This window comes from Phodopus roborovskii, unplaced genomic scaffold, assembly GCF_943737965.1.
Source record: "Phodopus roborovskii unplaced genomic scaffold, PHOROB, whole genome shotgun sequence".
NCBI lineage: Eukaryota > Metazoa > Chordata > Mammalia > Rodentia > Cricetidae > Phodopus > Phodopus roborovskii.
This window is the reverse complement of record NW_026126624.1, coordinates 1,301,544-1,328,535: the sequence shown is the minus strand read 5'-3', so window position 1 is coordinate 1,328,535 and position 26,992 is coordinate 1,301,544. Positions and strand designations below refer to the sequence as shown.

Genomic DNA, 26,992 nt, shown 5'->3' with positions numbered 1-26,992 from the left:
ACCAGGGGCCATGGTGATGTCCAGGCCTGGGATGCTGCCAAGGCCCATGTCTGGGTCTGTGGCTCTGCTGCAGCCATGATCTGTGTTGATGTTCATGGCTCCTGATACCACTGAAAAGCTGCGCAGAGCTGACTCTGCCCCTCACTGGCTGCAGCACTATGGAGAGCTGACCCTGGCCCTCACCAGCTGCAGCACACAGGAGAGCAGGCCCTACACCTCACCTGGCCAGCACAGTGGAGCTAATCTTGTCAAGAGAGGTATGTGTGAGCCAGTCTTGAGAACATGAGCATGGCCTTGCCCCTCATCTGCCTGCCATATACGGGCAAGGAAGAGATGTCCCTCCTCTTGCCCCTCACCCTCTGACACCTGCAGTAGGTGGGAGAGCTAGCCCTTGGGTCATGAGAGTGGGTGAAATGGCCCTGTACCCCTCACCTGCCATGTGGTATCAATGGTGAGGGAAAGATGCCCTCCCAAAGCAGACCCTCCCCTTTAGCAACAAGTCCTGCACTTCACCTGGGCAGCACGATAGAGCTAACTGAGGCAGTGGTGAGCCAAGCAGGCCTGAGAACATATGTGAAGGAGATCTGGCCCCACCCCTCATCTGCCATATGGTGGTGTGGGCAAAGGAGAGATGCTCTTCCCCTCCCCCACACACACTCTGCCTGTAGTGGTTTGGGAGAGCTGGCTCTGAGGTCATGAGAATGGAAGAGCTGGTTTTGTCCCTCTTCAGTTACAACACTCAGGAGAGGGGCCCCTGCATGTCACCTGGGCGACACAGTAGAGCTAGCCCTGGTGGTATAGGGTCAGTGCGCCAGCCCTAAGGGTATTAAAGCAGAACTAGCCCTGCCCCTTGCTTCTTCCCTTATAAGGTAAACTAGTGGGGGGGGGGGCCTGGCAGGCTGATCAATCCAGACCCAGAACAAGTTATATGTTGGTCCACCCCAACACTCACACCCTCTGGGATCTGCTGCAGCACCTGGGGAGTGGGAGGGAGGTATCAGTCCTGTGAACCTAGGGCTGCAGGATCTCTATCCCAAAGAGCAACAACAAGATGTCCAGGAAGAGTCCCAGAGAGGGCCCAGCATCAATGGTGTAGCAGAAAGCAGAGGCCTCAAACCAGACCAATGATTCTTTGCAAAGAACATTTGCAAGTGAAGACAAATGAACTAAAGGGTTTACTGGTGTGTCTTACTGTGTCACATTACAGCTTCCACAATGAGATTTTCCTTTTCCTTTTTCTTTTTTTCCTTTCTCTTAAATTTTATTTCATTTGAGGAGTGGAGGTTGCAAGGGCAGAGGACAGATAGAAAGGGACAGGGCGATGAATGGGATCAAGATGCATGGTATGAAATTCACAACAAATAAAGAAAAATTAAAAAAAAAAAAAAGGCCAGAACTTAGACCATCAGATCTTCATAAGCAATTTCATATAAGTATATGGCCCACCTCTCCCTCCCTCCCTCTCTGAAACACACACACACACACACACACACACACACACACACCCCGCGAAGAGAGAGACAGCACGCCGCTGCTTCTGTGGAGAGCCCTCACTAGTACATAAGGCCATCCGGAAGGGTGCTCATATGTACTTCAAACACCAGCTCTGACACTGAGCTAGAGAAACTGCATTTCAAACTCTGAAACAAAAATACCCTTTTCCTGGGAAGCACAAGCCTTGCCAGGCGTGTTAACCAGACAAAACTGAGACCCATGAAAAGTTGATAAGACCCATGAAAAGTTGATAATGCTCGGGTCCATTCTGGGCAGAGCTCACATCACATTATTCGTCAAAAAGGACATCCAGCGATAGGAGGGACACTGTGCAGTGTGTGGACAGAGGGGGCAGAAAGTGGGAGTCTCACACTTCTTCCACAGAGGACCTTTGCGCCAGGCACAAGCAGGAAATTTTAGAAAGAGAATGGATCATGATTTTCACAGACCTTCAGACCCCAGAGTCCAACTGTCCTGGGAGTGAGGAAGCAGGACATCCTGCACCAGCAAGAGGGAGTGCGAGAAAGTTGGGGACAGCTGTCTGAGAATCTGCACTTGTGTCAGTGATGCTAAGCAACTCACAAGTGTGTTCCCATACTCAGCTTCCTCCTCCTGCTTTTGTGTGTGTGGCGTGTTCACATGTTTGTGGGTAAGCAGGCAGTGTGTGCATTGCCTGTGAGTATCTTCCTCTATCTCCCTCCACTTTAAGTTTTGAGACAGGGTCTCTCACATATTCTCAAGCTCACTGACTGGTTAGACTGGTTGGCCAGGGATCCAGTCATCTCTACCCTCTCAACACTGGGTTACAGACATGCACTGCTCAACTAGCCTTTATCACCCATGGAGGCCAGAGGTCAATGTTGTGTCTTCCCCCATCACTCTCCTCTCTTGCAGACAGGGTCTCTCAGTGAGCCCAGAGCTCACCGGTAGGCTAGACTGGCTGCTTCATGAGCTCTGGAAGTCTACCTGCCTCCACCCACCCCTCCCCCTCAAGCCCACCACACCAGACGTTTTCTTTGGGTGCTGAAGATCTGAACACCCTCAGGTCCTCATGTTCGCACAGCAAGCACTTACACGCTGAGCCATCTCCAGGACCCTTTAACCTTTGCTCCCAAGGAGTCATTCAAACCTCTTCCATTCTGCCCTGTACTGAGATTTTCATTTAATAACCCATGTATACTGGGAGATACATCATCCATCCATGCAGGGTAATTCCTTCCTAATGTTTTTAAGTTGTATTCTGAAGTTAGCTTACTGAGTAGTGGATTTCCACAGGCTTTTTTTTTATACACCCTTAGCTTTAACTTATCACTACCTTCTCCTCTCCCTCATCCCCCTCCCATCCATGATTAATCCTTTAACCCCTGATACCCACCCCTCCTTCTTCTTTCCCATGTTTTCTACTATCCTCCAATTGTTTTTTCAATATAGACAGTAGAGTGCCATTGAGTTTTCCTTTGGATTACCTCGTCTCTGCCCCCTGGCTTCTCCCATACCCTTGTATCCTCCCTACTTAAGCCTTTCTACCCTTTCTACCCCAAGGATTCCTCCTCTCTGCTTTTGTTTTACCTTCAATCTATTATCTCCTTCCCTTAATGAGCATAAGCCCAAAAAGCACCCTTCTTGTTTCCTGGCTTCCACTTTTGCTCCAAATTAAACACAAACCGCAAGATTTGAAGGTAAGCTATGCATATGAGAGAGAAGGTAAGGTTTATTTGTCTTTCTTGGTCCAAGTCACGTCATTCAGTATGATTTTCCCAGTTCTATCCATTTACCAGAAATTTTCATGACTTCCTTCTTCATTGTAGCTAAGTAATATTATCCTACTGTGTATAAACTCCAAATTTTTCTTATGTATTCACCTGTTGATGGACATTGAGGTTGATCCCATTCCACAACTATTGTGAATATTGCTGCAATGAACGTGTATGCGTGTCTCTGTGGAAAGACATTATAAGTCCACTGGGTATATGCCCAAAAGCAGTATGGCTGGGTCACATGGCAGTTATGTTTCTAATTTTTCTGAGAAATTTCCAGACTGGCTTCCAGATAGGTTGCACTAGTTTTCAGCCTCACCAACAGTATGTAAAGGTTCCTCTTTTGCTACAGTCACGGTTTTTGGTCTTTTGTTTTTGTCATTAACATCACTGATGATATCCATTATGACTGGGGTAACATGTCATGCCAGACAGTTTTTACATCAAACTTGACACAAATTAGAGTCACCGGAGAGGAGGGAACCTTAATTGAGAAAATAGATTCATAGGAACAGGCTATGGGCAGGCAATCCTGTAGCATTTTCTTAGTTAGTGATTAATAGGGGAGGGCCTAAACCATTATAGGTGATGCTACCCCTGGCTGGTGGTCCAGGGCTATTAAAAAATTAGGCTGAACAAGCCATGATTAGCAAGCCAGTAAGCACTGTCCCTTCATGGATTTTGTTTCAGTTCCTGCCTCCAGGTTTCTGCCCTGACTGCCTTCAATGGTCACCAGTGATGGAGAAATATAAGCAAAATATACCCTTTCCCCCACCCCACTCCAAACTGCTTTTTTGGTCATGGTGTTTTCTCACATCAGTAGCAACCCTAACTCAGTCAGACAGAATTTAAAAATAGTTTTAATTTGCCTTTCTGTGGTGGTTTAAATGGCCTCCATAGGCTAGAGAGATGGCTCAGTGGCTAAGACCACTGGCTGTTCTTTCAGGGGACCCAGGTTCAATTCCCAGCACCCACATGGCAGCTCACAACTGTCTGTAACCCCAGATCCAGGGGATCTGACACTTTCACCCAGACATGCAGGAGAAACACCAATGCACAGAAAATAAAAATAAAAACAATTTTAAAATGCACCCCATAGACTTGTGTATTTGAATGCTTAGCCCATAGGGAGTGGCACAGTTAGGAGGTGTGGCCTTGTTGGAGGAAGCGTGTCACTGTGCAGGGGGGCTTTGAGGTCTCATATACTCAAACCATACCCAGTGTAGTACACAGTCCTCTTCTGCTGCTCGTGGATCAAGATGTAGAACTCTCAGCCCCTTCTCCAGTACCAAGTCTGCCTGCATCATGTTTCTCATCGTGATGGTAATGGATTAAACTTCTAACACTGTAAGCCAGCTCCAATTAAATTTTTTCCTTTATAAGAGTTGCCGTTGTCATGGTGTCTCTTCACAGCAATAGCAACCCTAACCAAGACACTTTCCCAGATGGCTGGGGATGTAGAACACTTTTTAAAATGTTTTCTAGTCATTTGCATCTCTCCTTTTGAGCTGAGTTATTGGTCAAGGAGGCCCTAGAGATATCCAAAGCAATACAGAGTATCATCATTCCCTTTGATCACCCTCCAAACTACATGGTAAGATTCTATTGCTGAAGACAACACATACTTTGACTATAGGACAATCTTGAATCAAGAGTAAACTTCCTCCCTACTGGCTAGCTGTCACAGTGCTTCTGAGAGACAAAAGACCTCAATTGTCTTTTACACAGAGTTGAACCCTGCTGGTTACAATATTGCCTTCCAGGCAAGATGTGCCCAATTATGTAATAGTGGCATGACTATTGAGGGGGTAACCAACCATTTTCTGATTGGTTATGAGGCCTGCTCCACAGGAGGGATAAACCTGGCCAAAAACCCATGACTAGGGAAATCACAGAGCCTAAGGTAGAGCCTGCTACTATTATTTTGCTAAATGGTCATGATTTCAAAATGTCTCCTACATACAGATGTTTATATCTATAGAACTGGGCTGTTCTCAAGCTCTTTGCAAGGAGTAGCAGTCAACAGGGAGATCCATACTGAGTATAGGAAATGGAATACTCAGTCCTAAATGGGGCATCTATATCAATGCCACCCTACCCCCTATGAAGGCTCAGAGAATAGCATGGCATGGGAAGCAAAAAGAATGTAAGAGCTAGAAGATGTGGAGGAATGCTATAAAATTCTGTGTCCTAGACATAGATGAGCATCACATTCATGAACTCACAGCAGCCGTGGCCATCTGCACAATATCAAGCAAGCCAAAAGCCCAGTGTAGATGTAGATGATTTACAGGCCCCACCCCTTACTGGGGAGCTGTTGGCAGTAGGTAGTTGCTGGGAGAGAATCAGTATTTTTTTTAAATACAGGCACTGATAGGATTCCCATGCTCCAATAGATGGCTCCACACCTGTATACATATGAGATGGGAGGGGGACATGTTGGAGATGACAAGAGTTGGAGAGGAGAAATGGGGAGTATATATGATCACATCGTACACATGTATAAAATCCTCAAGAATAGAAGTTTAATGAAAAGACAAGAGGGAGATATTACAAAATACATTTTTTTTTTATTCTTCCACTCTGGAATGTCCCCAGGTTGAGGGTTTGTTTACTCAGAGGGCAAGGAAGCTCGGGGAGCAAGCCCCAGGATTGGCAGAACAACCTGGTAAGAAACCTTCCAGACTTGTGCTCCCCAACTAGGTAGAGCAAAGCAACCCTGAACCCCAGTGGGTAGGCTGGGTTTGGAGTATGGCAATCAGAGACATAGACCATGAGATGGAGGTTTGAATCCTAGCCCTTGTCCTTGTGAATACGATGCTCATCCTAAATGCAAACTTCATGTTTCTTTCCAAGAGGTTCTGGGGTTCTGGTGGTGGATCTCCCAGACAACCTACACCACAGGACTTTTAAGTTTTCCCCCATTCATTAAGGACACCTAAATCTTGTTCTGACTCTTGTCAACAGCTTCAACAGGGACACAAGTCTACCTGTGACTTATAAGCTGGTCCTCTACCAGCCTCTCCCCTGGGGTGACAGTAGGAGCAGCCACCCCAATGGCCTTAGCACAACAAAACACATGATCTCATCACCACCTGAAGCTGGAAATGCAGGTGAGTTCACACTTTGAAGCCAAGAAAACCAAATCCAGGAGATGCTGAGGAGCCTGACCTAGTAAGTGGGACTCAAACTTCAAACTTATCACACACCAGCAAAGGATAGGGAGTGCTGGGTATATCCAGATAAACTCAGAGTCTGGGTTTAACCACTGCTGAGAAGTACAGGCAGTTTGTGATTCTCCCCAGATGACTATAAGGACAGCCCCTAGTTCCTTTGGTTGCCAGGCCGTTACTACTACAACTAAAAGTCACCAGAAGACATCTGTGCACAGATGCGATATTAAGCCATCTAAATTAACCTAACCTACAAGTTTAATGAAATACAATAAAATACTAACACAACTTTTGTTGGTAAATCTAGACATGCTGATTTCAATGTTAGTACACACCTGTAGTTCCAGCATTCAGAGGCTAAGACAGGAAGATCAAAGCTAGTCTGGGAGACCCCCCCCCATCTCAAATGAACACAAAGCAAAGCATAGAGGTGGGCACAGAGCCAAGAGCCTTCTGCAAAGGAGTAATAGAGGGAACTGGTTTCTCCACATAGCAAAGCCACAACCACAACACTGAGCTACACACCAACAAAGAGATGCTGTAGTAGACAAGAGCACCCAGAGACAGACACCACTGTGACCCAAAATCCAACACAGAATAAAAGTAGCATTGTGGCTCAGGGGAAGTCATTTATCCAGTGTTTTGCTTATAACCACCTATATCTCATACTCTATCATAATAAATGAGATAGTTTTATTTCCTACCCTTAAGCCTATCTATTAGTGGAAAATATGGAAGAGATCCAAAAGCCATACAAAGAGAAGGGTGGTGAATTCAAACATAGAAAAATAATTTAAATCAATGGGGGTCATGGGGGAAAATGATAATAACTTCAGTCAAGATAAACGATAAGCTTGGGAAAAGATATCCAATTTCCAGTGCAGGTGTAAACTAACCTCCTTAACAGATATAAGGAGTAGCTACAAATCAATAAAAGAGACCAATCATCTAATTGAAAAATGTGTCAAAGGATATAAAAGCAGGCACGTCACAGGCAGAGAAAAAGCAAATAGCATTGCATTCTGCAACCTCACAGTAAGACAAATGCAAATTCAGCCTTTAAAGAGATCCCATTATCCACTTGCAAGCTTGACAAACATCAAAATGACTAAAGATGCACAATGGACAGGGGCATGGGAAACGGGTCCTCTCATTATCATACTGGATGCTCACGCCGTTACACATACAGGAAGCAGTTCAGCAATGCCCATCACAACAGTATAAACCTCACCAGGAATTCCCCTTTTGAAAAACTATCTTAGTTATATGATATACAAGGGCCCATTAGTAAGAGACTGACCACACAAAACATGAACCCTCCACATCATCAACACGGAGCTACTGTCGCTACGTGAAAAAAAAATCTCTCATATATGCAAGATTAATATTTATAAAATCCAAGATGAGACATATAGTATATGAGTAAAGAGAGAGAAGATATCGCATGCAAAAAATAAATTTGGAAGCAGCTTCCCCCATACAAGATATAAAACATTAAGCCATCATATAAAAAAATTACCTCAGAGTATTTCCAGAGAAGTATGTAAATACATAGCAGATATGGCAGAACTAAAGCTATGAATTTACAGAAGAAAGCATAGGATAAGTTTTTGTGACCTTAGATTAGGCCATCAGAAGCTAAAGCAGAAAAAAAAAAGATACATTAGACTTTAAAAAAAAATGTTTTAATGTGCTTCAAAGAATACCATTCAAAAAGAGAAAAGACAGCGAGAGAATAGGATAAAATTGCATTTGCTATACAAAAATATTCTTCCACCTCAATGATGAAATGGTAATACCATTTAAAAATAGGCAAAATGTCTTTTGTGTGTGTGTGTGTGTGTGTGTGTGTGTGTGTGTGTGTGTGTGTGTGTATGTGTTTTCTAGTTAGGTTTCTAATGGAAGGAAAGGACTTATTTGGCTTATACATACATCCTGATCAGACTCCATTGCTGAAGGAAATCAAGACAAGTACTCAAGCAGGGGCAGAGGCAGGAACCATGAGGAACTCTGTTTACTGACTTTCTCTCTATGGCCAACTCAGCTTGCTTATTTTATAGAACCCAGAACCACCTCTCCAGAGATAGCACCACCCAGAATGAGCTGGATCTGCCTACATCAATCATTAATCAAGAAAATGCCATACAGGCTTGCCCATGGGCTAATCTAATAGAGGCAAATTTTCAATTGAGGCCCCCTCTTCTCAGGTGACTCTGGATTATATCAACTTGACAAATTACCAGCAGAGAGTGTGTGTGTGTGTGTGTGTGTGTGTGTGAGAGAGAGAGAGAGAGAGAGAGAGAGAGAGAGAGAGAGAGAGAGAGAGAGTGCCAGTGAATGCACCCATGCACACATGCAGAGTCCAGAAGAGGGCTCTGGGTGCCTTGCTCGACCAGAAGAAGGCTCTGGGTGCCTTGCTCGACAGTTCTCCACCTTACTTCCTCAAGACAGGATCTCTCAGTGAACCTAGAACCAGGCTTGTAGCCAGCAAGCACAGGGATCTCCCTGCCTTCTGCTCTCAACCCTCACACACAGTGCACAGCACTGGGTTTATATGAGCAAGTGACCACACTTGGCTTTTTACACAGGCACTGGGGTCAAACTCAGGCCCTAGTGCTTTAGCAACTGCTCTTACCCACTGAGCCATCTCCCCCAAGTCTCTAGGCAGAACTTAATAGTTCTTCAAAGCAAACATATAAATGGCCAATAAACACACACAGGGAAGGTCACACCACTATCAAACAGCACAGGGCAAACTGAACCACAATGAGGTACCACTTCACACACTCCAGGATCAGAAAGACAGACAGCAGCCAATGTTGGCAAGCAGATGAAGAAGCTGTGTCCTTCATCTGCTTCTAGTGAGACACAGAACAGTGTGGGACTACACAGCCTGCAGGCTCTCTTCTCTCTCGTAATATTGATCATTCTCTTGGCAGTCTAATGTCACGTTGTCAGCCATTCATGGGACAGATGTGATCATTCCTGGAAACCCCACTTTTTTCTCCAGTATTTTCCCCTAAAATTCTCTGGGAGCTGATGCTTCTCAGGTTTCTTGTCTGGGGATGCCAGCTGTCACTCCACACCCTGAGAGCTGTGTCTGATTCAGTGCGACGGGATCGGAGGCAGATCACCCCTACTTCTGCAAATATGTTTTGAATGAGAATGTTGTTCTTGTATATGTGTGCCTATGTCAATCTCCTTTTAGCTTTGTAAAGACAGGATCTACCTGTCTCAATATTTGACCAAGCTAGCAAAATGATGTGTTGTTTTTGGTTTAAAAATATTCTGATGTAAAAGTTGGGGGAAAAATATGTGTTTGAAACACCAATGACAACTTAATGCTGGAGAGGATGTGGAGAAAGGGGAACACTCCTCCACTGCTGGTGGGAGTGCAAACTCATACAGCCATTTTGGAGGTAAATATGGCATTTCCTCAGGAAAATGGGAATCAGTCTACCACAGAACCCAGCAATCCCACTCTTAGGCATATACCCAAATGATCTACATCCATGCAACAAAGACATCTGTTCAACTATCTTCATAGCAGCATTATTTGTAATAGCAAGAACCTGGAAGCAACCTAGATGCCCCTCAACTGAAGAATGGATAAAGATGTGGCACATTTACACAATGTAACACTATTCAGTGGCAAAAAAAAAAAAAAACAATGGAATCTTGAAATTCACAGGCAAATTGATGGAACTTGAATCCATCCTGAATGAGGTTACTCAGTCACAAAAAGAGGAATAGGGTATGTACTCACTCATATATGGATTTTAGACATAAAGCAGCCTATAATTCACACTGCCAGAGAAACTAGGATACAAGGAGGATTCTAAGAGATTCATACAAGGCCCCTCACAGAAGGGGAAAGGAACAAGATCTCCTGAGCATATGGGGAGTGGGGGTGGGCACAGTGAGTGGAGAGGGAGCTAGGAGAAAGAGAAGGGGAGGAGAGGAAAGCATGTGGGACTAGGAAGATTGAAGCAGGCGAGTAATAGATGAGAGAAAAGAGAGAGGAGAGAGAGATGCCATAAAAGAGGGAGCCATTATAGGTTTGAAGAGAAAACTGACTCTACAGAAACGTCCAGAGACCTATAAGGATGACCCCAACTAACAATCTGAGCAACAGTGGAAAGATTGATGACTAACTTATCCAACCATCATAGAGCCCTTATCTAGTAGCTGATGGAAACAGAAGCAGACACCCACAGCTGAACACTGAGCTGAACTGGAATCCAGATGCAGAGAGGGAGAAGTGATTAAAAAAAAAAAAAAAATAGGGACAAGACCAGGCTACAGAAACCACAGAGACAGCTGACCCGAACAAGGAGGAGCTAATGGACCACCAGACTTATAGCTGGGAAACCAGCATGGGACTGACTCAGGCCCCCCTGAATATGGGTCTCAGCCAGAAGGACTGAGCAGTCTAAGGGACCTCAGACAGTAGAACCAGGATGTATTCCTGGTGCACAAAAGGACTTTGTGAACACATCCCCTATGGAGGGATACTGCCTTAACCTAGAGACAGGAGAGAAGCCCTATTCCCTACTTTAAATGACTTGACAGATTTACATGACCCCACCTGGATGGCATTGCCCTACATGTGGAATTGGGGTGGGGGGATGGGAGGGGAGGGTGGTCAGGGTACATGTAATGGGGGAGAGATGGTAAGAGGGAAGGAGGGAGGAAGGGAGAAAGGGAGGGAGGGAGAGGGAACTGGGATCAACATATAAAATAAAAAAAAATAAAAAAAAAAATAAAAAACACAGTCACATGAAACATGGGAGTATCCCTATAGTGCAGCAGTAACTTTAGGGCCTCCAGCAGGCAGGCTCCACCTGGGCCTCCTGAATGCTGTGATGAGACTCTTTGTAAGCACCCACTCCTCACAGGGCCGTGATGCTACCCCTCCCCCAAGATGCTGTCCCAGTGTACCAGCACTGACCCAGCCCTGTGACTCAAAGCAGCAAGTCAACAACTCAGATGCTACTCTGCCCTGTGGCTACAAGGGACCCGTGAAGTGGAAATGCTGTGATGTAAATATGGGAACAAACATGGTGACAGATGGTGACTAAGCACTGCCTTCAAATCAAAGACCCAGAGAACAGTACCTGGAGGGGAAGAACTGAAATACCTCAGTGGACAAAGGTGCTTGCTGAAATGCTTGTCACCTGAGTTTGATCTCTGGGACCCACATGACAGAAGGTAAATATCAACTCCCAAAGTTTTCTACATAGACACACACACACACACACACACACACACACACACACACACACACTGCAGCACGTGCTCACCTACATGTGCGAACAAACACACAATAAATGTAAAAATAGCACCCACATTTGTGCACACACACAATAAACACATAAATGTAAAAATAATTTTAAAAAGAGAGAGAGAGAGAGAGAGAGAGAGAGAGAGAGAGAGAGAAGTGCCATGCCCAGCCCAAAGGGGGCAGGAGCAGCCAGCTCCTGTCCCTTCCTGGCCAGAGGACTGCTGGCACTGTATCATTATGGATTCTCATTTGACAAGAGAAGAGGGACCCCAATCTTTACAATAAATGTTCTCTGCTCTCCCAGTTTTCCAAGTCAGTACCAGATCAAAACCAAACAGAACAGCATGCCTGTCTGTGGCCAGAATTTCTAACTCCCAGGCCTTCTGGTGGTAAAATTTATCCAAGTTTCTTAGCTGTGGCTTATATGGTCATGAGTGCCAAGCATGAGTGGTATTTAATAACTCTACTAAAAGCTGAGGACCCCTGACAGATGAAATGCTATGCACATCAACCAGGATCCCCTCCTTCTCCCTCTACCATGGCAATTCTGCCATGATCAGCAAATCAATCTGCTTCCTGTCTCTACTCACTTAGGATTGGGAAAATGGTACTATCAATACATCCCAACACTGGCATCCAGGACTGTAACCCTAGGTGTTAGACAATATGAGCCAGACAACCCATAAGATCTCAACTACAGATCTATGAGCCCCAAATCCAACTCCCTGCCCCCTAACCTGTCACCCTCACACTTGGAAGGCTGATCTCTCTTGTTCTCCCAGACAAATACAGCACATCCTGAGTTTGACCTGTGGCAGGGAACCATGTGAAACACTGCCGTGGCCAATGCTCCTGGTCCTGTTCTTCCAGCTGCTGGGTGTGTTTGCAAAGGGCTGGGTCTATTTTGTTTGTATAGGAGGCTGGGGACAGAAGAGACAAACATAAAGAAAAGAAAGTAGCCTCTAGAGTTCACCATTTTGAGAGCAGTGACAAGTAACCAAGAGGAATGGATCATTTAGTGGCCCAAGGGAGCCTGGAAGCCTGGGGCCATCATGCTTTAGGAGACATAGCAAGCAGCCCTGTCAGTGTCCACACACCCTTGCCCACAGTAAGGGGAACAATGGCACTGTCGGGTTTTACCACCCAACAGGGGAAATGCCAAGTTCCAGGCCAGCCACCCAGCTGCTTACAGGCATAATCATTCACAACTTTCAGGCATATTCATTCACAAATTTCGTGTGTGTTTCATCCTAAGTCAGAGGTTACCAAGCACAGGCCCGGGCCTTGGAAATTCTGACCACAGACATGCTCTTCTATTTAGTTTTGGCTTGTAAACTGATTTTAAAAATGAAAAGAGTTAAGAACACTTAAGAGTTAGTCCTCCTATGAAGATGGGATGGGAGGGGCGCTCTTACCCTCAACAGATGAGGGTACCTGACAGAGTAAGCTAGTAGTAGCATCTGTGGTCCATGGCACAGAAAGGGGCAGGGGCTTACTGACTGCTCTCCCTTGTTCCATCCCTATTGTCATCAAGCCTGACCACCCTCCTTCCCCCTTCACCCTCTGCGGACACTTTCTTTTTCTCATCATTATCACTCAGACCAGCCCAACCAACTGGTTCTTCCAACACCTTTTCTGGGTCCCCTTAAACACTATGCACCCCCGTTGCAACCAATCCTTATTCAGACACTCATTCCATAACTAAGACCTCATCTGGACCAGTCTTTTGAAAACAGCGCTCTAAGTTTTAAGCCTGTATTCAATTATCTCTCTGTTGCCTCCAGCATGTCAAACCTCTGAAAAGTATTGGGTATTTTCCACACATATTTCATTTCAACAAAAGAAGCATGAGTTGAACTCTTCCCCTCCCCCATTCAGCTATAGGCCTTTAAGTGAGACGCATCCACCTTCAGTGACTTGTTTTGCTCATCTGTAAAATGGGAACCCCAACAAAGTGCCTCTCCCTGGAGTGGGGAACATAAACTGTCCAGCACAGAACTGTGGGACAATGAGGTACTCCAGGGAGGGGGGTTTATTTCAGCTCACAATTCCAGGTTACAGTTCATCACAGACTTAGGAAAGTCGAGGCAGGAACAAAGCAGCTATTCACATCCATAATCAAGAGCAAAGAAAGAATTAATACATGAATACCTGTGCTCAGCTCATCTTTTCAATTCTTATACAATTCCTAACCCACAGCAGGCTAGCCATTTCCACATCAGCTAATGTAACCAAGACAACCCCTTACAGACATGCTTGTTGGCCAATGTGACCTGGACAATGACTCATTAAGAGTCTCTTCCTGGATGATCTGAAATTGTGTTGACAACTAGAACTAACCGTCACACTTGCCCTGTCTAGCCAACCTTGGAAGAAGCCCTCCTTCCCACTGCTAAGTCCGAATCTCCCTCCTCTGCCTTACCAGGCCACACTATCTCCATCCAAAGCCAGTTTTGATTTGTGACTCTCCTGTTGAACTGCATGGCTTCCTTCCCATCAGATAAGCAATAAAGGTGTTAGCTTCCCTTCCACATTGATGTTCCTGAGTCTCTGGGATGCTCCCTGTGTTCAGCACAGCACCCTGTGCTCAGAGACACTTATGAGACACACGAGGAAGAATGTGCTGTTTCTTCAGTCAGGCTTCCTCCTAGCTGCTGGGCTAAGTGTTAGGGAGACCCATTTGACAGGCCAATAGGCAGCCTGCCAAATCCTGGAGGCCCAGAGAGAGCCCAGCTGAGCATACAAGCACCTGAGGATACAGCTCTCCTAGCTAGGGGCCTCAGTTCCAACTGTACAATGCAAAAGGGGGAAGGAAGGTCAACAGAGACCTGAATGTGAAGCAAGCTCACACCTGAGAGGTTACAGGGCCCACAGCCTCCCAGATCTGGGGGACCCTGCCAGAGTTCTCTGTGCTAGCACCCTCCTCTGAGCCACACCTAGCTAGAACAGGCTTCCTCCTCCCTGTAGCCCCAGAAAATAAACATGAAGTCTGGATTCCTTGCAGGTTACCCTCAAATTAGGAGATATTGTTGTCACTTTTTAAGTGAAACCATAGATTTTAAATGCCTGCTTCCAGAACATCCGCTTGCAAATGTTTAGACCTAAGCATGCACCAGAAGACTAAATACAGGAGGGTTTCCTTTCTGGTGGAACCACCCACTCCACCCAACCCTCAGCCATCTATATTCCCACTTAGCCTTACATATGTCCAGTATCACAAGAACCCACACCAGCAAGAGTTATGTGTGCCAGGGAGTCTATGGAAACGCCATGTAAGCCAGGGGCTCAGGGTTAAATTAAAGAGGGATTTGTTCTTCCCTTTTCAATTTGCTAGAAGGAACCAGTGGCAGGTGCCCATGCCTAAAAGGCCTATTCATAAGCGTAGTCACAAGATACCTTCTTTGCTGGGGAGCCAAGCCTTCAAAAGGGCTCAGCTGAGCCCATTACCAATTCGTTTGAAATGTGCTTGAAGGTGCATGCAGCTGCCTGATTATTTTGACCATATGGCTGCCTTGCTCACAAGCAGAAACAAGACCAAAAGGTCGAATAGAAACTGCCTCTGTCTTCAGAGTCATATTTTTCTGTACCACAAGACACTCTGCTGCTCCAGGAGAAACTGGGATGTGGTTGACACAGTGTTACCCTAACTATCCCACCAGGTCTTAGAAGCATGTTCTGTAATTAATAATGGGGAATGGATACCTACCCCTGTTCATAAAATTGCTCACATTGCCAACAAGCAAACCAGAAAGCCATGTCTGAGAGTGGCTCAGCCCTAGTACCCCGGATGTTTGTGGTTACATGAGAGTGATGATTATATATGCTGCATGTACACATCCAAGAGGGTGTGTGCATGCATACATGTGTTACACTGGTTGTCTTCCTCCACTACTCTCCCCCTTGGTTTCTGAGACAGGTTCTCTTATGGAGGCTGGAGTTCATCAATTCAGCTAGGCTAGTTGGCCAGTGAGTTTAGGAGCCCTCCTGGCACTGAACCCAGCCCTGGAGTTTGTGTTTATATATAACTTTTCTCCTTATTATAAATACTAATAATGAAAAATTTGGGGAACCCAAGGCAAGTAGGAAACTTTAGCCCCTTCTCCAAAACCTGGATCAGCAAATCGGGGATGCGAGGCATCGCTGTCTCCAGAACACAGTGGTTACTCCCTCACCACCACATTGGGCAACGTTTTAAATCACCTCAACTTTGTCTTCCCAATCCCTGGGTATGCACCAAAACAAACCCCTTCAGATAAGAGGGTTTCACAGAGATTTTGAAAGAAGAAGGGGTTGAGCATGCAGCCACGGAGATGGGAGAGAGCAGAAAACTGGGAGAGCGGCCAAGCCACAGAGCAAGGAAGCTGTGGTTTCAAGGATTTCAAGGTGTAAAGCCCTCCTGGCTGGAAGCCTCATCACAGGAGTGCAAAGTGCAATTCCCAAAGCTCAAAGAGGGAGCTGTTGCAAGGGAGCTTCTGGGAAAGGGTCTCTGCAGTCTCTGGTCTATGGGCATCATCCCTGAAGCCATGCAAGGCTACCAGCACCCAAAAAGTAGGAGAAATCAGTTTTATACTCCTACACATAGCCTCTTTAAAAAAAGAAAAAAAAGTCTACCTCCTGCTCTTTCAGGAAAGGCATGAAGCAGCCAACCCAGAGGTGCCTGTTCTCCCGCCCCGAGCCTCCAGGACACTCACCCACACCATGCAATCATACGCACCAGAGGGTGCTCTGGAATCAAAACACCATTCTCTCCAGATCTGATCTCCTATCTAAAGAGTTTTCCTTAATGGCAAAATATCAATACATGGGGCAGATAAAGTGGATCAGTGAGTAATGGCTCCTGCCGCCCATCCTGAGGACCTGAGTTCAATTTCTGGGTCCCATATGGTAGTAGGGGAGAACTGACTCCAACAAGTTTCTAACCTACACATATACAGAGAGAGAGAGAGAGAGAGAGAGAGAGAGAGAGAGAGAGAGAGAGAGAGAGAGAGAGAGAGAGATTAAAATGTAATAGAAAGTAAAACTAAATAAAAATCAAAACACTTAATAAGAAGCATCATGATGCTAACCCCCTAAAACCAAAGCCCATTAAACTTTTGTTAAGTTGCCTTGGTCACAGCATTTTATCACAGGAGAAAAGTAGCTAAAACAGATGGGAAATCAGACGAAGTATGGGTCCTGGGGATCAGTGGTTAAAAGCATTTGTTGTACAAGCATGAAAGCCAAAGTTCAGATTCCAAGAACCCACTAAAAAAAAAAAAAAAAAAAAAAAAAAAAAAACTGGGTGTAGCTGGGGATGCCTGAAAACCCCCCTAGGCAAATGGAGACAGGAGGATGGATGGGGTTTGCTGACAGCCATCCTTGACTGAAAAAAAATGGTGAAGTCCCACTTCAGTAAGAGATCCTATCTGAAGGGAACAGAGTGGAGAGCAAGAGAGGACAACCAAAAGCTTCCCTTGGCCTCCACTTGCATGTCATACACACAAAAGAAGCACAGAGAGAGGGGGGAGAAGGGGGAGACACACAGAGAGAGAGAGAGAGAGAGAGAGAGAGAGAGAGAGAGAGAGAGAGCGCGAGCACTGAGTGTTGTTTGGGTCCTGCAGACACTAAAGAAATGGAAACCAAAGCAAAGAGATACTACAGTATATTGCAGCACATGGGAAAGCATCAGAAATCCTAAGTGTCAGGTACAAATTAAGGATCCCCAGGCATGGCTGCATGGAGCATATCCTGGTAGCCAACCAGGGAAACCAAGTATAAGGGACCCAGGAATCCTGTGGCCACTGGTACACCCCATATGTTTTCCTACTGGTCTTCAGACATGTCCTAGGATACAATGTTCATGCATGAATACATGACTCAGAACTGTAAAAGAGCCCAGGTGTCACAGAATCATGCCATGAATTGAAATACATAAGGAATTGCCCAAATTTACAGGTATGTGCACATGCTGGCATATGTCTTTGCACATTCATATATGCATATATTTATAACTGAGTGAAGTGAACCAATACTTCCATGCCACTCTATAATCGGCTGCATTCAATGACACAGGGACAATATTACTTTTTCCCATAGTTTGAGTCTTACTTAATTCACACCCCCACCTCCCCGTGTCATTACTTCTAGCAGCTCTTAAGGATTGCATATTCTGTACTTGTCTTGTTGCTGTTACAAAATACCTGAAATAGCAACATAAGGAAGGAGGGGCTGATTTTTGGTTCACATTTTGAAGGTACAATGCAGCATGGTTGGGACCCCAGGATGGCAGCAGCAGGAGGTGTCCATCATATGGCACCCACAGTCAGGAGACAGAGAGATGTGAACACTGATGCCCAGCTCAGTCTCCCCTTCTCACTCCATCTGCGACCCCAGCCCATGCCACAGCACTGACCACGTTTAAGGTGTATCGGCTCACCTCCACAAACCCAATCTAGGAACTCCATCACAGACATGCCTATAGGTCCATCCTCTAGATGATTCTAGACCCTGTCAAGTTGCCACTCAGTATTAACCCATCACAGACTACCCTATTCTTTTAAACACTGTCAACTGCTGGATGTGTCTTGGTTTTTGTGCTTTGTTTCATCAAGGTCATACTTCATACCAGCTAGCTTCCAACTCATGATCCTCCTGCCTCGGCCTCCTCAATACTGAGATTACAGGTGTGGCCTCCTCAATACTGAGATTACAGGTGTGCACCACACTCAGCTCTTACATAAGTTATTTAAAAGTTTTCACTATAAAACAGAACTGCTGTGCATACCCCAACATGCACACATTTCATCATCTTCTTCTAATCATTAGCATCAAAATAAGAATACCAAAGTGAAAATAAGTGACCTTAGCAGTGTGGCCGCCTAATTAAAAGTTCCTGATTTTTGCTACATGGATCTTTCCTCTTATTACACTCTTTCCTTTGATCCATGTTTTTACTGTTGTCTAGCAAGGTGATACCTTCAGGGAAAACACACAGGAAGGAGTGTTAATTTAAAAGCAATGATACCATGTTCTCTTCCCCAGTATGTCTGCATTGCTAAGACAATGAACATGTACCACCCAAATTCTCACCCCACACACATCCCACATTGACCATGCATCTAGTCACAGGGGACACTTGGAGAGTCATCAACAATGTGAAATACTTGGGAGTTCAACATTCTTTTGCTAAAAATATCTTTATTAAATGCCAGCCTATTCTTGGAATGACACTAGGTGCTAGAGAGCCATGGAAGCCCTGCCCTTGGCAGCCATCAGCCTGGTAATGCAGAGGGACAGGAAATTCAAAGCTCAAGTGTGCTTTGGGAGCTTGAGGGAAGGGGGCCTAACCAGGGAGCTTTCCTGAGTAATAACACAAGATGGTCAGCAGTGAGCTGGTCGTGTAGACTTGGTGTCCCAGGGGAATCCAGACAAGGGGCAGAGTGGCACAACATGTTCAGGCGCTCTCTCTTTTTTCCTCAGAGACTAGGAAGTGAGCAATTTGGTTCCAACCCAACCTCCCAGCCCTAATGTCCTGCCTCAGCACAGTTCCACAGCTCTGGGGCCCAGGTACCTCTGAAACCATGAACTGAGACCAACAGCTCATGCTCAGCCTGTTTTGTCAGGATTTTTGTCTCAGCAGCATGAAAACCCAACATAGTATTTTCCCCTCTAACAGAGATTGTGGTATGTTTTACATGGCACCAGAGCCTTCGTAAATACATGAAAACCTAGAACCAAACATGGTGATTCATGCCTGTAATCTTAGCACTTGGGAAGCTGTGACAGGAGGTATATTGGCTGGTTTTTGTGTGTCAACATGACACAAGCTAGAGTCACCAGAGAGGAAGGAGCCTCATTTAAGGAAATGTCTCCATCAGATCCAACTGTAGGTTATTTTCTTAATTAGTTATCAGTGTGGGAGGGCCCAACATATGGTGAGTGGTGCCATCCCTGGGCTGGTCATCCTGGGTTCTATAAGAAGGTGGGCTGAACAAGCCATGAGGAGAAAGCCAGTAAGCAGCTCCCTTCCATGACCTCTGCATCAGCTCCTGCCTCCAGGATCCTGCCCTGTTTGAATTCCCATCCTGACTTCCTTCAGTGATGAACAGCAATGCTGAAGTGTAAGCCTAATAAACCCTTCCCTCCCCAATTTGTGTTTTGGTCATGGTGTGTCATCGCAGCAACAGAAACCCTAACTAAGACAGGAGGATTGCTTGATCTTGAGACCAGCCTGCTAGGCTCAACAAAAGAAACAGATCTGAAGATATGAATGCTCACTGGTGTGTGTGTGTGAGAGAGAGAGAGGGGTGGGAGGGAAAGAGAGAGTGCACAAGCAGGCATGTATCACTGAAGAGCATCCCCAGCCCTAATTTTAATATATTTAACCCAATACATCAAAATTGTAAATTTGAAACAATAACATTACTTCAAAAGCTTAGCAAAAGAAAAAAAAAAGTCAAGCATCCCTTAATAAGTTCCATGTGTATTTCATGGTTACAATACCTCCCAGTTCAGAGAGTTAAATTTCCAGTTCTCCATAACCACAGGTGGCTAATGGCTACCAGACTGGATAGCACAGGAGAAACTGGGGCCTTATAGGATTGGAAAAATCCAATCCCCAAAAAAAGTTAAGTAAACAAATAAATCCATAAAGGACGATACAATGCCACTAGAGAGCCCTTGGAGTACAGCACAGCTAAAGGCAGAAGAGCACTGGGCAGAGCTTAAGTGGGGACTCAAACAAGGCATGATGGCAATCATGAAAAGACAGCCTCACACATGGATCCAAGATTTGGATGCAGCAGACTGAGAGAATCAACGACCAAGACCATCACTCCAGAGGAAGAGCGAGGGTGGAGTGCAGAGGAACAGGGGTCATCCAGGAACCCCAGCCCACAGAACATCATTGTGACCCAGGAGGGATGAGGAAGGTGCAACCCATGCAAAAGTGGACGGGAGTGAAATGGTCTTGGGCCTTCTAGGTGATTGAAGATCAGGACTCGGGTCTACAAGCTAAGGAGACGGAATGCAAAGAGGTACAAAAGATCCCCAGCCAGCAGTCCAGATGTTCTGGAAGCCCAGTTAATCATGTCCACAGGGGAACATGACTACAGGTAACAGCCCCAGAACAGAGTACCAAGCAGCAGGGCTGAGGTGCAGCCCCCTTCTTTATCCACACACACACACACACACACACACACACACACACACACACACACACCTGTGGGACGTTCTATAAGCCAATACTTGTCCCACATTCGGAGGCGCAACATCTCCAAAGGAACACTAGGGTACTGGGTACCATCAAGGCCCTTCCCTTCGGTAAAATGCTGCAAACCCTATCTACATCAGAATCCAGATTGACAGCTCTCTGCCCAGAGACTCAACTAACAAGCATGCCTTCCCAGGAAGAGGATACTGATCATAACCAGAAGCAGTTTATTTTATGAAGTGGTCTCTTCCTTCCACACCCAAGCCAAGGATTCTCCCTTCTAGGTCTGAGTGCCACATCAACTTAAACTCACAGTCCTGTTCCCCGTCCCCAACATCTGGCCACACGATGCCTTGTCTTCTCCCCCACTCTTGGGTAATAAAGAGCAGACTGGCAAAATAGTTGAAATGCCTTCTTTTAAAAGCACACAGCTGTGTGGGCTGGGACTATTTTGAGCTAAATGCTTCAAACCTCCCGGCTCTGAGCTGCTCTAGGCATTCACTGACTCCAGTGAACAATGAGGAAGTCAATAAAAGACACCGCTGCCTCAGCTGAATGCCAGACCCTCATTCTGCACAGAAACACTAAGATGAATGGGGCATCTTTGCTGAGTCCAAGAACTATAATCCAGCATGGTGGGATATTGGATGTAGTGAAGGAGACACAGGTTAGGGCTGAAGAGGCCAGAGAAGAAAGCAAGGACCCCATTCAGTTGTCCAGAAACCATTCAGGGTTCAGTATGCGGTCTTGGAAGATGTAGAGTACAAATCCAACTAGAGACAGAAAAGCACAATCCAGGGCCATGGGTGTAAAAGGAAAAAGCAAGGGATAAAAAAAAAAAAAAAAAAAAAGGGCAAGGCTCAGAAGGGCTGGTTAAGGGAAGCAAGGTGAACTGGGCCAGTGTGTAAGGGCCCCAAACACCTCACACAGGTAACTAATCCCTCGCCTAGGCTGTGCCTACACATAGCCAGTGAAGTTCATGAGGGAAGTGGGGAGGTTGGAAGAGCCAGAGCAGGAAGTGGGAGGGAGCAGGGGACCTGGAACCCCTCTTCTCTGTTCTCAGTGTCATCATATGAGACCCAATAGACTTATATAAACCTGAGAGTACCCCTCTACACATAGCCCCCAATCCCGACTTTCCCCGGCCTAATTTCTACTCTTGCTGGTAGATGTTCACCAGAGGAACAAGCCGTTTGCCCTATCTTCAGTAGCTGGGTCAATAACCACACACACACACACACACACACACACAAAACACATGACACACGCATGTTTCCTGGCTGGCTGGTGGGAACAACAGGATGTATTTGGCTTTTTTCCCTACAAACCAGGATTTCCCTAGCATTCCAGAGAAATGTCCAAGTGACCTCCCCTGTGACCCTGTCCGCTTCATTGTCCCAGGGATCGTCTAAATTTCCTGGACACTTTCTCCTTGGCCTTGAACAACCTGCCCCTGTAAATGTGCACTGGGACAGCTCATTCTGGAAGCTCAGCAATGGAAAGTCACTGCAGCTGTGGAGAGCCACCAAATCTCCTGAAACTTATTACCAAAACAGGTGTAAAACGGGTGCTCCCCCCCCCCGGGTTCCTCGAGCATCCCTCTCTCCTCTTCTGCTCTCTGTAGGTGAAAAGAAGAGAACCGGGTGGGACAGGGGAGAGAGAGCTGCAGGTGGTAAGGAGAGGAGCGAGGTTCATGTTGGGAGAACTCTATTCCAAAACTGTCCCTCCTCCTCTAAGTACCTGTGTAAGCCACCCCTCTTTGAATGTTACCTGTCTTAACATTTTTGGGGGGCATAAAAATAAATTCCGCGGAAGGTGGTCAATTCAGAGTGAGTAAACCGCGGTGTAACCCTGAGTAGAGAGAGTAAAGCAATGGAATCGAGGACCTGGGAAACACCGAACAGCCTTAAAGGGGAATATGGTTCCTGAAATTTGCACCTGTAAGAATCAAATGCACGCCCCCGCCCTCCGGATCCCACCATCGGAGGGAGAGCAGAAAAGTGCGCGTCGGGGGAGAGAGCGCCAGAACTGGGCACCTGTGCGCGCAGGTGGGGCCGGCGCGTGGGGACAACAACATGGCGACACCGCCCCGCAGAGCCAGCTGAGCTAGGAGCGGGACGATGCGACCCACCTGAAGACTCGCAGCAGCAGGCAGGCGATGAGCAGCGCGCTGAAGGCGCACGCCACGATCACTGCCGCCTTCAGGGTGGGCAGGTCGCGAAGCAAGCTGGAGATTCGGGTCACCACAGCTTGGCCGCTGCTATTGGAGCCGCCCCCGCCCGCCACGCCAGATTCCAGCCGGGTGACATTTTTCAGGCTAAGCGAAGGCTGGTGCTCCGCTTCGCGCTGCGAGGCCGAGACGGACTCGGCTGTGTGAGCGAGGGCGGCGGGCGCGGCCAGGAGAGCGAGCAGCAGCGGCAGCAGCGGCAGCGGTGGCGACAAGGCGCTCATGGTGCGCTGTGCGCACGGTGCGGAGGTCTGCCTCCAGGAAGCCTGAGCCTGGGAGACTCGCAGCCAGAAGGTCTGTGCCCTGGAGGCTTGCACCCCGGAGGCCTGCGCCGGGGGCTCCCGCGGCCGAGGCGGCTGCGCGGTGCTCGGCAGGAAGCAGCAGAGCCCGGAAGAACCCGCGCCGCCGCGCAGCAGCCACCAACACGTTGCACCGAGTCATTCGACGGGCTTCGGCCCCGCGTGGGCGGGGCAGACTTCGGCTGGGTCCCCGCTGTGCTCCGCCCCTAGGTGGCCCCAGGCTGATCCGGACCTGAGACCCCACGGAGAAATCCTAAGGGCCTGGCTCACTCTGCTCAGAGCAGTATGCTGAGCGGCTCACGCGATTTCTCATTCAATCCAGCAGCCCCCTCTAGGAACAGGTATTCTCTTGTCCTCATTAGTTGATTTAGCACGAAAGAGCCAGCTCACAGCAACCTAGATTTCCCACCTGGAGCTTGCAAGCATTTTGCTTTTCTACTGGTGAACTAGTTTTCTGTGTTCCCACCTTTGGTTAAACAGATTCTCCAGACCAGCCTGAAGTTTCAAACTCCGAGGAGTAATTGATTGTTGTGCAGTCTCTGGTATATAAACTAAATGGTGCTGGAGTGGAAAACAGCTGTGGGCACTCTTCTGGGAGCCCATGAATTGAGGCAGTGCTGAGTGTATTCCTGGAGCAGACCCCAGAACAATCTGGAAGGCACTCCCCAACGATAGACCAAGACCAGGAGAGTTTGAACGCCCCATTTCTGGTCCTGCTAGAGAGGCAAACCAATATAATGACATGTTCGGTGTCTGTATCAGCCTAACCAAACTTCAATAATTACTCCAAAACTTAGTACCTCACAACAGCACACATATATTGCCCCGGACCCAAGGCTATCTGGGCTCTGAGGTTTCTATGTCTTGTTAAGTTTAAGACCTCCCAAGGTTCACCGAGTAAGGATCTGTCTCTGGACTCAGTCAGCTTCTCCCGGCAGACTCAACCCTGTTCAGGCTATGAGACCAGAGGCCCCAACCCCCACCATCTGTCTGTCAGAAGCTGTCCTGAGTTCTCTGGTGGGAGACTTTCTAACAGAACATTTGTCATCTTCAAAGCATTCAAGCCCAGTTAGCAATTAAGTCAGTGAGCAAGACAGAAGACAGTTCTATAAAACATACTCGCAGATGGGACATACCCACACTTTTTCCTGAAACAATTCATTAGAAGCATGCCACAGCTTTCGTTCACACTTGAGACTGTGCAATGATGGCAATAACAGGAAGCTGGGAGCATTAGGGCCACCTAACAGCTGTCTGCCATATAGAGTGATGAATTTTTATTTTGGAGGGGATGAACAACATTCATTGCCCATCAGGCACTATGTGTAATGTGTGTTTGCACATGCTACAGGGATGAGAGATAGAGAAATCATATGTTCAGCATAATAGTGCATACCTTTAATCCCAGCACTGAGGAGGCAGAGGCAGGCAGATCTGTTATGCATCCAGTGCCATCCTGGTCTATATAGTACCAGAACAGCCAGAGCTACATGGTGAGATCCAAACTCCTACCACCACCACCCCCCAAAAAAAAGAAGAAAAAAGAAATGAAGGAAGGAAGGAAGAAAGAAAAGAAAAATCATATGGTTAAGATCTTTCAACTCTAAACTACCATTGTTTTCATATCAGAATGTACACAGAAGACTTTCTATAGATCTGGATAATTCCCCCAGCCTTCTCTAAAACAAGCTTCAGAGGCCACAGACTTGTAATTTGTTACTTAAAAGAAATTCTAACAAAGTAGAGCACAGGTGTACCCAAGTTAAAGCTACTCAGTAAGGATGGACGTTGACTGTTGAGTGGTCTTAGCTGTAAAGACAACCAATGAGTAGAGGTTTTTTAATATGTAATAAGAGTAACAGGGCTGAACATAATAAGGTCCCTGAGAAAATCCACAATGGAGAAGCAGGCTAGAGAAATGGAGCTGCAAAGGGCTTTGGTCCAGTTCCTAGCACCCACTGGAACACAACTCCAGTTCCAGGGGATCAAGCGCCCCCTTCTGGCCTCCCTAGGCACTGCACACAGTTGGTACACACATATGTAGGCACACAAACATATACATACATAAAAATAAATATCAGCCTTCTCTCCTCTTGCCACAACATATGAGCTATAGATGTGATTATTTGACATTGACTTAACACCAAGAATATAGAAAGCATAAACATTAAACTAGTGAAGTGACATTTTAGGGTCTTTCATTTGTCCTAATTAAGGCTCACTTATAAATTGCTCCATATTAGAATTCCCTAAAGCATTTTGCTCCAAATAGCTGTGAACAATGGCCTTTTTAACGTGGGAAATTGGTAACAGGTGACAGTGACCAACTTTAGCTGATATTAAATCAAGGGTTACTGGACACAGGTTAGGCTGCCTCCAAGACGACTGTCCACTAGAACAGTCTAGAAGCATGGTCCCCACTGCGGTTCCCCACACCATTTTGTGGAATCTTCAGAGTGAGAAATAATTCCAGAATGATGCTGAGAGGGGATCTTCCTTTTTCATTGAGCTGACACCTGTGCTATTGTCAACAAGGGTGGCAGCATGACTCAAGGCAAATTCTACTTAGCCAGGTGTCATCTCAAAGCCATGCTCTGCACAGACAGAGCCAATGTCACTGCAAAATTCCCTTGATATAGCCCTGAAATTGTTGAGCATTGACTCTGGAGAACAGGGCATGTTACCATCATATGTGATAAGACAGGAAGAACCAATAAGTCACTTTTGTTCCATGCTGAGAACTGATGGCGAACTTGAGGAAAAGCAAGCATGGGATTCTTGGAGCCGCAAACCAAATGGTCATTTTTTTTTTCTTGGAACAGCAGAGTGACTGACAGACTTCAGAGTGGGTCTTTGGCAGGCAGTGTCCCAAAAATATGAACAAAACGAGCTATAGCTTCAAGGAAGCCAGCTGACAGTATTGTGGCCAATGATAAAATCCAAGACTTCAAGTGAAATTTTAGAAAACTTGTCCATTAGGATGCTTTATATCATGAGTTTGATAGTTTCCCAGTGCCTCAAAACTTTTCTGAGTATGGAAGTATTTAAAAGTGTAAGCCTCCCCAACTTCTCACTCCTCCCCCCCCCACCTCTTACTCCTTACCCCCTTCACTTCTTACTCCTCCCTCCACCACCTCTTACTCCTTCCCTCCCTCCCTTCTCTCTCCCTCTCTGAGACAAATAATGTGAGTGTAGCACAGATTGGCTTCAAACTTTCAATTTTCCCACCTATATCTCCTGAGCTTTGGGATTACAGCTGTGTACCATAGTACCTGAATTCTTTTTTGTATATTTTTCAGTTTTTAGATTTGTGCGTGTGTGTGTGTGTGTGTGTGTGTGTGTGTGTGTGTGTGTGTGTGTCTGTCTGTCTGTCTGTCTGTCTGTCTGTCTGTCTGGTTGTCTGTCTGAGTGTTTTAGTTGTATGTATGTACATGTACCATGCCCATGCCTGGTGCCCATGGAGGACAGAAGAGAGCATCCTATAGTCTAGAACAGAGGCTAAACCACCACACAGATGCTGGAAAGTGAACTCAGATCTGCTGCAAGGGCAACAGTGCTCTTAACTGCT

The 26,992-nt window shown here is 46.3% G+C and overlaps 1 protein-coding gene across 1 annotated transcript in view; it reads right to left on the bottom strand.

Moving 5' to 3' along the window:
- The window catches only part of Fam174b (family with sequence similarity 174 member B), a 39,969-nt gene extending 16,378 nt beyond the window's left edge, over nt 1–23,591 (bottom strand). The window contains exon 1 of the mRNA XM_051206523.1: nt 23,030–23,591. Coding sequence (XP_051062480.1) covers nt 23,030–23,349 — 320 coding nt within the window. The 5' untranslated portion in view covers nt 23,350–23,591. The remainder of the gene's footprint in view (nt 1–23,029) is intronic.
- Between the last annotated feature and the right edge of the window lie 3,401 nt (nt 23,592–26,992).